At 37.2% G+C, this 16,323-nt stretch overlaps 1 protein-coding gene across 1 annotated transcript in view; it reads left to right on the top strand.

The window, feature by feature from the left end:
• CPT1A (carnitine palmitoyltransferase 1A) overlaps nt 1–7,760 on the top strand; it is a 36,253-nt gene extending 28,493 nt beyond the window's left edge. Inside the window, exons 15-20 of the mRNA XM_063158766.1 lie at nt 655–819; nt 1,507–1,641; nt 2,715–2,867; nt 3,936–4,040; nt 5,944–6,036; nt 7,523–7,760. Of these exons, the coding sequence (XP_063014836.1) occupies nt 655–819; nt 1,507–1,641; nt 2,715–2,867; nt 3,936–4,040; nt 5,944–6,036; nt 7,523–7,609 (738 nt within the window). The 3' untranslated portion in view covers nt 7,610–7,760. The remainder of the gene's footprint in view (nt 1–654; nt 820–1,506; nt 1,642–2,714; nt 2,868–3,935; nt 4,041–5,943; nt 6,037–7,522) is intronic.
• Nucleotides 7,761–16,323: the final 8,563 nt, after the last annotated feature.

The following is a 16,323-nucleotide window of genomic DNA, read 5'->3' as shown; positions in this document are numbered from 1 at the left end:
TTTCTTGGTTGGCAATATGTCAAAAATAAATGGCCACCTCTTTAAAATAGTGACTGTATTAAAATAAACATTTACTTGCTGAGGTTTCATTAGTGTTTTCACAGCAAATACTCTTGTCTAATAGTTCCTTTAGAATAGCTGGAATAGCTGGGTTTTTTTGTGTTCATAGTTCATCTATTAAGATTTGAATTTTCTAAGTTGATTGGGTTTTTTTGCTCAAGTTTCTAGAAAAACTGCCACCACCTATTTGGATTTTAATTTCGAATAAAAAGCTAATGGCTGGTGATTTATTTAATTAAGCCTGTATGGGAGCTTGGAAGGCATACTGCTAATGCCATTCTGTAACTGTAGGCCATTCTTTTATATTCTCCGGATCTGAACAGTTTTAATGCTGGTGGTTTTTATGAGTTATTTTTGGATGTGTACTGGCTTAAAACATTTTTATTACCTTTTTGAATTTTAACTTTCTAGCAAAGATAGCGTCTTTTCTTTCTCTAAAGGGAAATTACTTAGGTAATGATGTTCCTGGCATGCATAAAGGCAAGCATTTCCTGTTTAACAGTTAAAAATACTTGTACTTTTTCAATAGGTCTCTCAAATGCCATGAATGCATGCTTGTATACATACAGGTGTTTGTTTGTTTGTTTGTTTAAGTGCCAAGAAGTGATTGAGAAGTCTCTGAGCACTGCTGTAGCTCTAGCAGATGATGTGGACTTCTGTTCATTTTGTTTTGATGGTTTTGGGAAAGGACTAATAAAGAAAGTGAAAACCAGCCCTGATGCCTTTGTGCAGCTTGCCCTGCAGCTCGCTCACTACCGGGTAAGAACAGAATGTTTCTGCCCTGGGGAAGCTCCCTAGGCTGGGTGTAACGTGTGTGTGACTGAACATGTGACTGTGTAGGGTAATCTTCCTTGTACAAGGTTGTCAAAGACATTCAGTGCAAATTGATACAAACCCTAAGCAGATTACTAGTTGAACATCAATTCTACCATGGCTCACATATTGATACATTTCTGAATTTTTTTCTTCTGCTTAGTTGATGTACCCCTAGGCATTTTGTACTAGAAGGAAGTTATGAAACTTCTAGTAGCTGTGTTCATAAACACATAAACAATGTCAAATTTACCTTTCAGATTAGAGTCACACAGGATGCAGTAGTCATGGACACTCCCTAAGAGGATTAACAGAAATCCCTATCTGTATTTTCTTCTGTTAGTAGCAACATTCAGCCTCTCTTTTAAACTGAAGAGGGTTGAATATGAAATGCAGAGAGTACTCCTTGCTAATCTGGTTGTTCTATTATTGTTTATCAAATCCTGCTACTATTCTTATTTTTGCCTTTATTATCTTTGGGTAAGGGGGCCTAATGGTGGGCTACTGAAAACCAAATGTTGAGTTTAATTTGTGCAGTGATTCATAGCCTGTGTGCTTTGCTTGGAATGTTGATTAAGAAAGAGGGGCCAAGTCTGTCTAAACCTTTAAGTTCTTATTTTTCCCTTTTCCAAGGACATGGGAAAGTTTTCTCTAACATATGAAGCATCCATGACACGCCTGTTCCGAGAGGGCAGGACCGAAACGGTTCGCTCGTGCACGGTGGAGTCCTGTCGTTTTGTCAAAGCCATGGAAGACCCCACTGAAAGTGTAAGTTCATGGTGTTGGCGCCCTGTAAAATTGGGAGGATGGATTTGGATTGGGTATTAGGAATAAATTCTTCACTGTGAGGGTGGTGAGGCACTGGGACAGGCTGCTCAGAGAAGCAGTGGATGCCCCATTCCTGGCAGTGTTCAAGGCCAGGCTGGATGGGGCTCTGAGCAACCTGGCCTGGTGGAAGGTATCCCTGCCCATGGCAGGGAGGTTGGAATGAGATGATCTTAAAGGTCCCTTCTAACTCAGCCAACCTATGATTCTGTGATAATTCATAAGGCACATGAGTTACCACTAGACAACCATGTCAGTCCCCAAATAGTTTTTAAGCATTTAGTGTGATGTGGGGTTTTTTCGGAAGGAAGAGCTGCTTAAGGTAATTGTCCACATTTTCTGTTAAAAAAGCAGAAATTCTGGGCCCTACCAAAAAAGAATGGCAGAACTTACCCAAATATACTCTTATTTACCTGCTTCTGAACTCCAGAAAACTGTGATTACATGTAAAATTTTTGTGATTTGTAAAACTCAAACATAGATTTGTAGAACAACTAATCTCATACCAGTTAAGCTTTCCTTTCTGACAGGGAAGCAAGAATAATTCCCAGGAAGGAAGTGGTTGCTCTTATATGTTGATTTTGATGACTAGCATTCATGGACCTCTGTACCTTCAGTGTTGGCAGTTTGCCTTCAAAAATAGCTCTGGCAGTTTGTTTTCTTAAATCACGTTGGGATTTGCTCTCTGTAACTCTTTAATACCAGTATCTGTAGAAGCTGTAAATAATGTAGTAAGCTTGAGCTGTAGTCATATTTGATTGTAGGTTAGATAACACTTAAAATACAGATTAGTTTTCATTATGCTGTTTACAGTAGGTAACAGCAGACACTTGCTAATAGCTGAAATTATATACCTGAGGTTGAAAAGCCAGGGGATACTATTTGAGATCAGTTGTCTTGTACTTGACCTTGAAGTGCTCCAGGCTTGAGAGTCATTGCTGTAACTTAGTTTCTGCACCTTCATCCTTGATGTAGTTCCTTTAACTGAGTTTTCTTAATCTTTTTTTGTTTGTCAGAGGGAAAATACGCTGAAGCTTTTCCGGCAGGCAGCTGACAAGCACCAGCACTTGTACCGCCTCGCCATGACGGGGGCGGGCATCGACCGCCACCTCTTCTGCCTCTACGTCGTGTCCAAGTACCTCGCTGTAGATTCTCCTTTCCTCAAGGAAGTAGGTGACCTTTACTGGTGACTCTTTATTACCATAAATAGTCCTTTGGTGAGTTAGCGTTTTGTGGGATCTGCTCAAGAGACTTGTGCAGCTCTGGTTTTCCTAAGAAAAAAGGTAAAATTGCAGCTAGTGCTGTTTAACGTCTGCTGATAAATTGTTGAGTTAGTTTCATTTTCCTTTATGTATGCATTTGTTGGTAGACCTAAAACAATGCTTTCAGTGAGCTTTTTAGCATAATGCATGTTACTTAGAATTGCAGGAAATATATAGTCACTATTGAAAAATTTTTTTTTTGCTTTGTGTATTTTCAAGGGTGTACAGAAGAGGCTGTGTGTTTTCTCTGAGAATTTTCTTTTGGAACTGACAAATTCAATTATTTTAAGTTACTAAGAGTTAAAGGAGCTGTATATGGCATTAATGTCGTTGCAAATTATTCTGGCAAATTATTAATTAAACTAGATTTTAAGGTTGGATTTTATAGAAGTAATTACACTGCCCTTGTTCCTTTTTTCTGATTAATAAAAAATGTGTTCCACCTTGCCTCAAAATTAAGCTATTCACGTTTGTCTGCTTGCTCTCTTAAAAGTGGCTAAGTCAAGAATAAAACAACTTCCTACAGTTTCCACAAACTTTCAAGATGTGTTGTTAGAGATTTTACAAGCTTCTATCTTGATGTAGGATCTTCCTGGGATTTGAATATGACTAATTATGGTCTTGTTAAAACAAAACCTTTTGTGTGTAAGTTACAAGGCTGTAGACCAGGTGATCTTGTTTGAAGTAGCATTTCTGTTGAAATTCTGTTTTATTCTCTTTGAGGAATTGACATCACTTCCTCATATGAGGATGATTTCTGTATCAGGACTAGTTTAACTGTTTCATTTAAGCTCCTTAGTTTTTCATTCCATTGAAATGGGAGTTAACCTTAATATTGCTTTATAAAGTGTTTTCTAACAGTTTATAAAGCAATACTGCACTTGTTATAATGCTATCCTGACTAGTTTTTGAGAAAGTTGGAAGTTCTTAACCAGTGTTTTCTATTTGTTTGCATCTCTTTCATATCTAATACAGGTTTTGTCAGAGCCTTGGAGGCTGTCAACGAGTCAGACACCCCAGCAGTACATTGATCTGAAGAAGAACCCGGAGATGCTGTCCTCTGGTGGAGGGTTTGGACCAGTATGTTTCCTAAATACAAGTATCCACTAAAAAAGAGTTTTACATTCAAGACACCAGTCAAAAAATTTCAGATCTGTAATCCCTCATTGTTGCATATCAAAGGTGCAGCTCATGCTTTTAAATGCATGTACTTAATACTTTCCCATGATGTGGCTGTGTTTAGAAAAGTCTGCATCACCCTTTTCTGGTATCCCACTACAAGAAGGGATTATTCTTAAGGAAATGCACAGTTATAAAATGAGGTACAGGGCTCCACAGCATAGAGAACTTAGAAAATTGGGGTTCTTACCACATTGCCTGTGCCCAGATCTTCTGTAGATTAGACTGTTGTTACAGTGACAAATGCAAGGTTACTTAAACTAGATTTTAAGGTTGGGATTTGTAAAAGTACTTATACGTCACTTGTTCTTATATTTCCTGCTTGATGAATAAATGTGTTCATACATTCCTCCAGATCAAGCTGCTCACATTGTTCTGCTTGCCCTCCTAAGTGTGAATCGTGGCCAAGTCAAGAATACAGCCATGTTCTATGACTTCTGTAGACTTTCAAGAAACCAGTGTATTGCTAGAGATTTGACAAGCTGCTTATTTGCTGTGATATTTTATTGGTATTTGAGCTTGGCCATTGATGAGAATATTGGTGTCAACAAAACCTTTTTGGCAGCCTTTTTGGGGCTATTATAATAGATTAATCTGTTTTCAAAAAGCCTTTCTATTGAAGGAACAGTGAGAGGTATCACAGGACTGCTCTTTGCCCCACAGAAATTAGGGTGACAAGTCCAGTGTATTTTGGCTGGTTTGTCAAGCTGGAAGATGGGGAATGGGAGGTGGGGTGTGTTAAATGGTTGATGTTTATTTACTCATGTTTCTGATACAGCTTTCAGTAGTTTTTGAAGTTGGAATGAATTCGACTTGCAGTATCAAGAAGGCCTAGCTATGGCTCATTCTTGAGATTCTGACTTCCTCAAGCCATTATGAAATCAGTATTCTGAATGCCCAAAAGGCAATAGAAAAGGGTTTTGGCTGTAGGAATTCTAACACTGTTTTCCTTTGTTTTTGTTAACAAAAACTATGCTTTGGTTTGCTGAATTAGCCCAGAGATTCAGTACATCAGCTTTCTATGCATGTGTTTTTTGTTGGTTTTGAAAGGTTTTTTTAAACATTCAGTGGAGTTTATCTTTGTAGCACTAACAGTGAGAAGAGTGAGAAGACTGTCAGACTGCTTAGCAGCAGTGGCAGCAAGGACATGGAAGGTTGAGATCCTTTGAGTTAGGAAAGACATGAACAGGGGTGACATCAGGATAATCTGTGTTTACCTGGCATAGTTGGAATAAAACATCAGACTGAAACTTGGCACAGAAGATGTTGAAATTGGACCAGACCTCTTGATACAGGTGTTCAGAATCACGTGTTTGCTGTAGAGGCAGAAAAAAACTTGCATTTGGCAACTTTTCATCATGCAAGGCTTTTACACTGTGTTTGTTTACATCTGCAGAATGACCCCAGGAGGCTGATTGGTTAGGTATACAGCTGAACTAATTTATTCCTTGCTGCTTAAGCATTGAAGATGTATAGCTACTAAGGACTAGGACTTTCTATTGGCTTTCTATTACCAAAAAATACCTAAATAAGTATTTTATTTCAAACTATTAAAGCTGGGAAATATTACAGATAAATATGCAGAAAGTGATTATTCCATGCACTTCAGATGAGACTAGAACTACTCCTTAAGTGGAGCCAATCTTCAGAAATTTTGCATTAAATATAGAAGTTGAAATTTTACTTGAGGAAATTGCAACTGATCTTAAAAAATGTAACAACTTCTTAATTGTACTTAAGTTGATTGAGAATGAAGGAGAAAGAAAAAGTTTAGAAGGTGTTTTTCTCTTCTGTCTTCCCCTAGGTGGCTGATGATGGCTATGGTGTTTCTTACATGATCTTGGGTGAAGATTTCATCCATTTCCATGTCTCCAGCAAAATATCTTGTTCTGAGACGGTAAGAGTCAGTCCTTTCTTATGGTTTCATAAATCTGTTCTGCTTTGTGCTTATAGAACTATTCTACTCATTGTCTAAAATATAAATAATGTAGGTTTTATTTCTCAATATATGCTGCTTTGTTGGAGTTTTTTGCCTCCAGTTGTATAAATTTAATAGTTTCATGAACCAAGGATACCATATTCTATTTCACTTATGCTTTGAAGCATAAGGAAAATATGTGGCCCAGGATCATCTTTACACATGTGTAATTCCCTACAGCTCAGGTGAAATGATCACATGTGTCTCCTGAACAGAAAGATGGGCTTATCTTGGTTTTTCTTATTACAGTTTTGGTTTGTCTCAGGGTGCAGCTGTAAAGACAGAATAAAATGTATGCTATTTCAGCCTTCCTGGTTTAAATAATGCTGAACAAAGCCGACCCATAAATTGTAATCTGTGCTTAAGAGACGTAACTAATCAAAAATCTATTAGAATAACACCCATTATTAGAGGATAGTAGATGTGTCATATGTTGAATATGCTGCTGTTGTGGAGGACTTTGAGCTTTGAGTGCTTTGTGCTTTGAGTTCAATTCATCTTTCCCCTTTATATTTTTATGACCTTACTGAATATGCCAAGTTCATTCAGGGTTACATAGCTGACCTAGTTTTCCTCTTTTGACCTTAACTTGTCCAGGAGATCATGGTGCTTCTGGTTAATCATTAAGGATTAGGAAATACAACTGTTTTTTTCATAGTTGAAATTGTTCTTCAGATGCCTGTTAGCTTGTCCTTTAAATTTCACTCTGTTCTTTTTACTTATCAATCGAGTCAAAGGTCCAAACAGAAAAGGCAGCCATTTTGTGTGTGTGCCCTTGACATTAGTAGGTCATTGTAGTTGATCCTGTAATGTAGCTAATAATTTACATTTGTAATCTTAATTTCTTTCTTGTACCATCCATCTAATGCTTAGAATAAACAGAACAAGTTCCTGTTTTGTTTACACTTAGAAAGTTGTTACTTGCATTTCTGATTCTTTTTTCAATGGCAAATGATTTAGCATTTCTGATAGGAGCTCAAATAAAAATAATTTTTCTGCTCTTTCAGTACTTCTTGGTCATTAGTCGTCCACTCACTGAACACTCCTTTCTGAAAATGAGCTTTTGCAAAGTCTTGTAGGAGAAACAATATCAAAACCCAAATTTTAAAGTAGCAGAAAGTTATGCGTGCATCTGATTTCAAGAGGATATGATCTTATTTCTGACTGTAGGAAAGTAAATGCATAATGAAGAACTCATTGGTCAGTACTAGCATAAACCTGGATTAATCTGTATGACATTAAAAGTTCTCTTATTAAAATTCCCATTGTATGGTAAAATAGATGCCTGAATTCCAGAAGCTCCAAAACTACAAAATATTAGCAAGTTTCTTCTTTTGCCTGAAAAATATCTGTTGATTGACAGTACAAGTATTTGGTTTTTGGTTTTGTTTGTTTGTTTTTAAAGGATTCTCATCGCTTTGGAATGAACATCAAGAAAGCACTGGTTGACATCATGGCTTTATTTAACCTCAGTAAAAACTGTACCAAGTGATCTGCTTGCTTGATGCCAAGCAATCTCCTCTTGGTGGCATGAGGACTCTGCTGCACAGTGAACAAGAGCAAGGTTTGTTGAAGAGTAGCTGGAGAAGAAACTGAGTCAGCACCTTCTTGATCACCTATTAAAACCTTAGCAGTATATTAAATGTGTCTTTTTTGTTGTGGTTTGTTTTGGGGTGTTTTTTTTTGTCAGTAGTGTGGGAGAGCTTATTTCAACAAAGGATGACTTCTAAAATCTTCTGTTTCTAGGGAGGAAGTGTAGTATCAATGCATGAAGTCATGTATATTCTAACTTCTGCAGTTTTCTCTTAATTTGTATATGCTTTATCTTTTTTTTTTTTTTTTTAAACTTTAAATTAGTTTACTTGTTTCCAGAATCAAAGGGATAAAACACACCGACTTAAATACTAGAAAAGGTTAGATTCGCTATGTATTAATAGCAGAATGTTCTTCAATGTATCTGCTGCTTTATGTAAATGAGTGACAAAACTTGTGGCCATTTGCCTCCCTTGGTTTCTTTTTAGAGGTAAATTCTGTAAAACATACCAAAAAATCCCTGCTGTAACCACCTTAACACACTAAGTTGTAGAAGTGTTACGGTTTCTGAAAAGCAAAAAAAAAAAAAAAAAACAGAGACCCAGCTATTGGATAGTGCAATGTGTCCCCTCATTAGCAGGTGTCACATTTTTCTTACTGCTTGCAAGCCTGTTTGTGACACTGATTTTATTTCTGTATAAATAAATGGACCTGTGTACTTGTTCATGCAAGTGCCTTAGAAAAACAAAGATCCTTAGGCCAGCAAAAAGGCATATGCTGTGAGTTGTTTCAGTGGTGAAAGAGGGAAGGTTGTAGTAATGCAGATCTGGTTTTCAAATTACAAATTAGGATGGAGTGGCATAAGCAGACGCGAATATGTTGCCAAATGATGCAGTCAGGTTTAAAATTCTAATGAAATGCTTCTGTCTCAAATAGCAAAGGTGGGTCCTTAGGAAGGGCAGGACTAACTTTGTTTGGGATTAACAGATATTCATGTGTTTGTTTTGGTGAGTGGAATTGGTGGTCACTCGGGTTTCTGGGCCCTGGGAAGTGTTAATTGAGTTGAATGTAACCTGTTGGAAATCCTGCAAAGCAGGGCTGCCCGTGGGGGCTGATGGATTGCAGTTTGCCTGGAGGCACCACTGCTGCCTTGGCAGCCACCTGCATGAGAAGGGCAAACTGCTGAAGCCATGGGAAGCAGCTCCAGAGTGGGAAAGTCATGGCCTTCTCAGCCCCTCCTGGCAGGTGCTCTTGGCCAAGCAGTTCCTGAAGGATACAGGAAGGGAGGGGAAGCTTTTTCACTCAGAAAGGAGCTTGGTGTTTCCAAGTGCAGAAATAAAATGGCTGCTACTAAATGGAGTAACTTTTTGCATGATGCTTCTCTTCCCTGGGCTTTATAGGTGTGGTACCTTTTCACATCCTGCAGTGCAGTAAAGTGTACTTGTTAGCACAGCCATTTTTTTATTGTTATTATTTTATATAAGGTACATGATGGTTACTGATACAGTGAATGATGCTCCTGAGCTCTGCTGAGTTTAAAAGACCCTTGGGGTGGATATAAAACTTCTCATTAGACTTTGAATGTTTTCTGGCCAGTATCTCTAACTTTCTATGCCTCTTCATGCTTTTTTTTTACTCTGATCTAGCTATTAAAACACCTGTGTATGTATGCTTGGGGTGGGAACCCTCAAAAATCCAAGATGCATACTTTAGCAACTGCATGCTTACATAAATGTAGGAACCCTCACAGGAACTGATCAAAGACACTCATTATTTGATTAGGGTACAGTGTGTGGGAAAGGACACTTGGAAATAAGCCTTACTACATCTGGCAGGCCTGGCACTTACCAAGATACTGCAACAATTTTATAGTGATCTATTTTTGGAGCTGCAGAAATAATGCACTGGGGGTTTTGGGGGCTGTTTTTGGTGTTGGCTTTTTTTTTTTTTCAATTGACCACTGACCAGTCTGTGTTTAAATTAACATATTAGCTTTTAGGGTTTTCTTTTTTTAAAAAAAAAAAGGTTTAGATTTGACTCTCAGGTCTTAGGTGTTTCTAGTCTAATTGTAGTTAGTGCAATTTTGCATTCTTGGGGAGTAAGTATGATTGGCACAGAAAGCTGTTTTTTATTGTAAATGTTTCAAATGTTTTGTGGTGTTAAATGTATCTTTTTAAATTTTGGAATAGATGTAGTTCCTAAACAGATAATATTTTATTTCTTTTTCTTTAAAATATCAGCAGCATGTAAATAAAATATGCTTTTTGGATGTAAATCTTAGAAATCCACAGTGAATGTAGGTTATTAATAAATAATTTAAATCTTGATGTTCAATATTGTGTACATACAGTAAAACTGCTTGGGTTTTTTTTGCTCAAAGCCATAGGAATGTAACTGAAATTGCCTAGATTTGAATGAACCTTCTAGTACAGTGTATTTTATTGTAAAGTTAAATGTTCATATTCCAGTAAAACTGCTAATTTGATACTAAAACCTTGAATCATTGATTCTCAATTAATTATTTAGGAGATCAAACTTCTTAGGGTTGAGGAGGTGGCTAAAAGCCAGGTTGGATGATAATTTTTTCTGTTTGTGAAATGGCAGTGTGTAATTGGTGGAATATACCTTGAGTGAGCATTTTTCAAATTTATTATTTCAGCTGTTTCATGGCAGAAGTTTGGAAAGCATGGAGTCCTTTTACAGAGTGCCATTGTTTGGGATTAATACTGTTCCCAACTGAATATTCTTTTAAGGCTTAAAGTTTTGAGGGACTAGGGAAGTGTGTGCCTGACCTTGAAAATCATGGTTCTAGTTCAGCCTTTGTACCAATTGTTTTCTCATGTAAAATGTATTAATTTAAAGTAGCAGATTATTTTTTATCTTGTTTAGTTACTTTACATCTGTTGTTGGTTATTTACACCCAACACTTTGTCTCTATTTTCTACTTTCTTCTGTGACTTCAAAAAATGAAATAAAATTTCACAATTACCACTACCTGGAACAATGTTTAATATCTTTTGTATCTTCTTGCCAGCTCCCTTGCTGTAGTCACTTGAAATTCAGGGCTTATGAATGCATTGCTGTTAAATCCAGTTAGGAACAGTAGCAGTGAACTGTTCAGTTTATTTTAGCAGTGATTTAAACATGTCTTCTAGTTAATAGGGAATGTGCTAATGAACAGTTAAAACTACAAGGAGTTAAATCTCCCAAAAGAAGCTGAACATGTGGATTCGCCCTTGTCTGCCATCAAATTGTGTACACTTTCTTTTTTCTGTAGTGATGCCACATCAAAATTTCAGTGTTCCGACTTCAAGCATTCTCCCTCCAGAAGGAACAGTCATACAGATAATAAAGATGTGATCAGGTGGAACAGTTGCTTTCTTGAAAGTTGAAGATAATGAAGTTCATTAAATTTATTAATATCTATATTAAATTTAGAGAAATCTTTGTGACCTTTCAAGAAAAATCTTCTTGAAAGTTGAAGATAATTAAATTTATTAAATTTATTAATATCTATATTAAATTTAGAAAAATCTTTGTGACCAGCTCACTTCCTTACAGTTTGTCACACTATATATGAATGTTTCCTTCCTTTGCCCTTTTTCTTGAAGACATTAGAGTGAGATTCTGATCAGGTTAAAAATAATTGTATTGAAATAAAACTGATTGTTTCTATGCTGCTTGCTTACCTTCCTGAACTGCTCACTATGTAAGGAGGAAGCACAGCACACACAGGTGGAGAGCAAATTGTCAAGTTCAAACAAATTCCAATTTGAAACTAGAAAACCCAGCTGTAGTTGGTTTCTGTCTTTGTTTCATTTTCCATCTGGTCGGTTTATTTTTGAAAACACAAATGTAGGTATTAAGTGTGATGCTTTTATAGTTGCAAATGCATCTAAACAGAACTGTGCACTGAACAAAAAAAAACCAGAAATAATATTCAAAATATGCAACAATATCTGGTAATGCTGAATGTGCCACAGCATTTATATGCCTTATGAAAATACATGTAGCTTCCCATTTTAACATCAACAAGTCACTATTTTTGTTCGGTTGTTTGGCTTTTTTAAAATGAATAATTTAATACATAAAATAATTGCAAATAAAAGTTTCTTTTCCTCAGGTGTTCATGTCATTCCTATCTCCAGTTACAGGTAGGAATAAATGTTTTTGTTTGAAAGACGTCAAACACCCAAACTGTTTCTCCCAGCAAGTCCCTTACAAAAGAATAGTAATATTTCTTTCACAAGAATATAATGCTGCAGTGACATCAAAATCTTTTATTGATGCTGCAAGGGAGTTCTTGATTAAGACTTATCTTTTTATAAAGAAGACATGCATTATTTTATGTAGTAGAATTCCCTCCGTGATATCTGTGGTTTACCTCACACTTGTGCTTCTGTGTATGATTAAGCAGGCAAGGTTTTATGCTAATTGGAAGAATCTGTCCAACCATTGACTGTCTAAAATGGGCTTTATTCTGAGTTCCAGAGGGGGTGAGAGGTGCTTTCAAACACTGTCCTACCTGATCTGTTCACAAATGAGAGGCACAGAAAAATGGTGCTCTTAGATTTCCTGCACTGGGGAGCAAGACAAAATAGCATCTGGAGTTTTTGCCTGTTTCTGGCCCTCAGGACTCAAGTCTAATTGGCTCCTGCCTTTCCCTTGCACATTCAGATTCCAGTTCAGGACAGTTAGGAAGGGCTTTTCTCCTAAGGCCACTTGAACCCAAACTGCCAAGTGGGACTGCACCAAATTACCCTGGGCAGCTGATTCATTAGTGTTTGGGATTTTTTCCCATTTGCAGTCTATGTAAAGGAACAGGGCTGAGGACTCAAGTCTGCCTCTAACATCAGCAGCCCCTACCTATGCTGAGATGTCCTTTACAACTTAATTATTCTCTTAAAATTCTTGATCAAATATGAAATTCTTATTCAAATATCAATTCCGAGGTATGTGCAAGACGAGTTGTAGAAATTTGGGCTTTTAACGAAAGATGTTTCTGAAAGGTACTAGAATTTTGTAAACAGGATTTTTAAGTTGTCTGTTCAGGGGTTTAAGTGTGTACTGAGAGCGGCAAGGCTTAGTCTAGAAGTGTGACTTTTGTGAAGGTGACACTGTAATTGTAGAGTCATAGAACATGCTGAGTTGGAGGAGACCCATCAGGATCATCAAGTTTAACTCCTGGCCCAGCACAGGACACCCCAAGAATTCCACCCTGAGAGCATTATCCAAACACTTCTTGAGCTCTGTCAGGTTTGGTGCCGTGGCCACTTCCCTGGGGAGCCTGTTCCAGTGCCCAGCCACCTCTGGGTGAAATCTTTTTCTAATATCCAACCTAAGCCTGCTCTAACACAACTTCAGGCCATTCCCTTGGCTCTTGGCACTGGTCACCAGAGAGAAGAGACCTGCACCTGCCTCGCCCCTTCCCTTCAGGAGAGAAGTGCAGGCTGCAGTGAGGTCTCCCCTCAGTCTCCTCCATGCTGGACAGACCAAGTGACCTCAGCTGCTCCTCACACAGCTTCCCCTCAAGGCCCTTCACCATCCTCATGGCCCTCCTTTGGACCCTCTCTAACAGCTTCATGTCATTTTTATCACATTGTGGCACCCAAAACTGCCCCCAGCACTGGAGGTGAGGCTGCCCCAGTGCAGAGCAGGACAATCCCCTCCCTTTTCTGGCTGGTGATGCTGCCCCTGATGCCCCCAGGACAGGGTTGGCCCTCCTGGCTGCTGACTCAGATTTAATTTCCATTAATGAGTTGCTGGATTGGCAAGGTAGGTGAAAGATTGGTTTCCAGTAAGTGCAAATGGCACCACGTCTGTGATGAAACGCCACAGCACACAGTTGTTCATTTTGGAACAATTATTTATGGTACAGCTGAATTTGTAGTCCAGTTTCAGATGACTCTTCCTTACTTAGACTAAATCCCAATTATCCTCAGTCCATTTATATAGCTCAAGATTATGTCTTTTTTTACATATTTGCTTGTGACTATTGCCTAACTTATTCAGGGCCATTTAGAAATAAAAGAATGCTTCTTAGTGTTGAAAACACTGAATGCCATTGTTACTGTGAAGTATGTTACTGTTCATTGTCATTCTTTAGGAATATTTTTACTTGCAATACAAGCAAAAATCATTCTGCCATTGACAATTAAATTGACCATTCACAGTGTTACACTTGAATATAATCCATGCTTTAAAAAACATGATTTATGCAGAAAAATTATAACATTTATTGTGTTTGGGATTTAAAGCAGATTTTAAAGCACACCTGTTAAGAATTAAAACCTTATATTCCAGGCTGAAGTAAGAGAAGCAGCCAGTATTGTTACTGAGGTAGCAATTCTTCAGATTACAAATGTTTACAAGTCTGGCTGCAAGTTATTAGCATTGCATAGTGTAGCAGAGGAATCCAGATGTTCAACAGAAATCGTTCCAGCCCTGTGGTAATTATATGCTGTAACTGATAGCAAAATTATATGCTAGAGAAAATTTACTAATTTGTACTGTGCTAGCATGGAGAGTCACACTTAGTAAGTGCCACATCAAGAATAATAAGGTAGTTCCTCGGACTTGCAATCTAAGTTTTATCTAGCTATGCTGCTACATACATAGCACATATATAGTGCTATTTATATATATAAAACATGTTATTTTCTATTCAACAGCTGTTTAACAAACAGAAAAACCTATGTGAAGATTGATTCATCCAAAGGAAAACTTGATTTATCAACCACAACTAAATAAATGAAATGAAGTGTTACAATGACATGTTGAGGAGCTACAGTTTCAGATCTTAAAAGGTGCTTCCAGAAATTAAGGGGGAAAAGCAAACATCTTAATGCACAATGATCTGTTTGTTTGACAGATTCCAGTCTGTGATCATGAAACTTTCTTGGATGGGTGGTACTCTTAGAAAAATCTTTATGTGCTTGGAATTACATCTCATTAGATTTAAACTAATCATCAGTTTTTCATTCCAGGTTATCCACCAGTTGGAAGTAGGTACTCAAATGCAGTTCATATAAAGAGTTGTGGCACACAGAAGCTAAAATTAGTTCATCTAATTCCTGACTATCATGACCAAAATAATTATCTTCAGTCAGGTACAATAAAAACAAAAATTGTCTCAAGATAATTTGATGTTCTATAGATACAGATTTCTGTATTTGTTCAGATAATATACTGTCAGGTAGTATATCATAGATGGTTAATTTGTAACTGCTTGTGTTTGTGTTCTTAAGCAACAGCAGGGCAGATGAGCCAAAAGTAATGGGGACACCACCACTTATTATTTTAATTTGTTTTTTTAACTGGAAAATTGCTAGGCACTCCAGGGATATAAGAGTGATGGATATGTTAAAATTATTGGAAGTTTTAATATAGGTTAGTTTCCATAGAAATCACATTTAGCACAAGCCCCTGAATACTTCTGCGTTTACCCCCGTTTGCCACCGAGGGACACTGTTTCTCTATAAATGAGAAGCCTTGAGAGCTGTGGGATTTTCTTTAGTCTTGGGATTTGGAATGTCTCAGTAGTATTTAGATAATTACGTGAACTTGAAATGCCATCAAGTTGTTAAAAAACCCCTGGGTTTTGAGGTCCTAAAGTTAGTGCTATTTAGATGGAGTAGCATGTTTTCATTTAAGCAGCAACAAATATTTAAGTTTTCATGTACAAAAGTATTTCTTTACCTAAATTTTACTTCCTCAAAATACTTTTGCGTGCTTTACTTCATTCTTTATTATTATAATTTTGTGTAGTCGCTTATTTTGGTAGAAGTTGGAACACAATGCCTTTTCCCATTAAGCACCATACAGGCACAGATATTGCTCCAACAGCAGCAGGTGCTGAGTGTGGACGTCTCTCAGCAGATGCTCCAGGTGTGGAGCCTGTTTGCTTGTATTTGTCAGAAGCCATCAGAAGGGTAAAAAAGACAAGTTAAAGGTCATGTTCCCCTATAAAATTCAAGTTGTCATTTATTTGCTGTAATGGTAGGGAAGAAGAACCTGAGGGGGAGCATGCTGGAATATGCTCTTTAGTTTTTATTTGCTTGAGAATTTTCTGTTCTCCTCATCTTCACAGTAAGTACAAGAATTAAGACAAGGAATTGAAAATTTCTTGGGATTATTCTCTTCAGCTTTTGGGTTGTCCTTTGGTTTCCTTTTTTTCATTTTCCTCTTTCCTTAGATGGGAAGGAATTAAATACAAATTAAAGATTCAACTTGTATTCTTACAATGTAAAGTACAGAATACACTCCTTTTCCTCCTTTTAAAATGGGTTGTTGAGGCTTGGTTTTTAACAATTGTGTGTATTTTCTAGTCCACACAGTAGTTTAGCTGACCCTCTATACTTTCTGCATATAATGGTGTCCGGTTTCAAAATGTGCTAGAAGCAACACCAGAATTAAAAGTACAGTTTTCAGTGAGTAAAATACATTTATTTCACTTGTGAACTTTTAAATTTGGTATTATATAGATTGTGTTGTTTCTGAGACCCCTTTTAAGATTCTTTTGGGGTGAACAAAAGCACATTGACTTTTAACAGAAAAAGGAGAATATTTTCTTCTATTAGGATTTTTTACACATTTTCCTTTTTATTCCGGTTTCTTAATATCAATACAATTGTGCAGTTCATTTCCCTAAAAAGCATTTCATTATCTTACTTA

The sequence above is a fragment of the Melospiza melodia genome, chromosome 6, assembly GCF_035770615.1.
Source record: "Melospiza melodia melodia isolate bMelMel2 chromosome 6, bMelMel2.pri, whole genome shotgun sequence".
NCBI classification, from domain to species: Eukaryota; Metazoa; Chordata; class Aves; order Passeriformes; family Passerellidae; genus Melospiza; species Melospiza melodia.
Note: the sequence above shows the minus strand (reverse complement) of the source record. Positions and strands in the feature narration are given on the sequence as shown.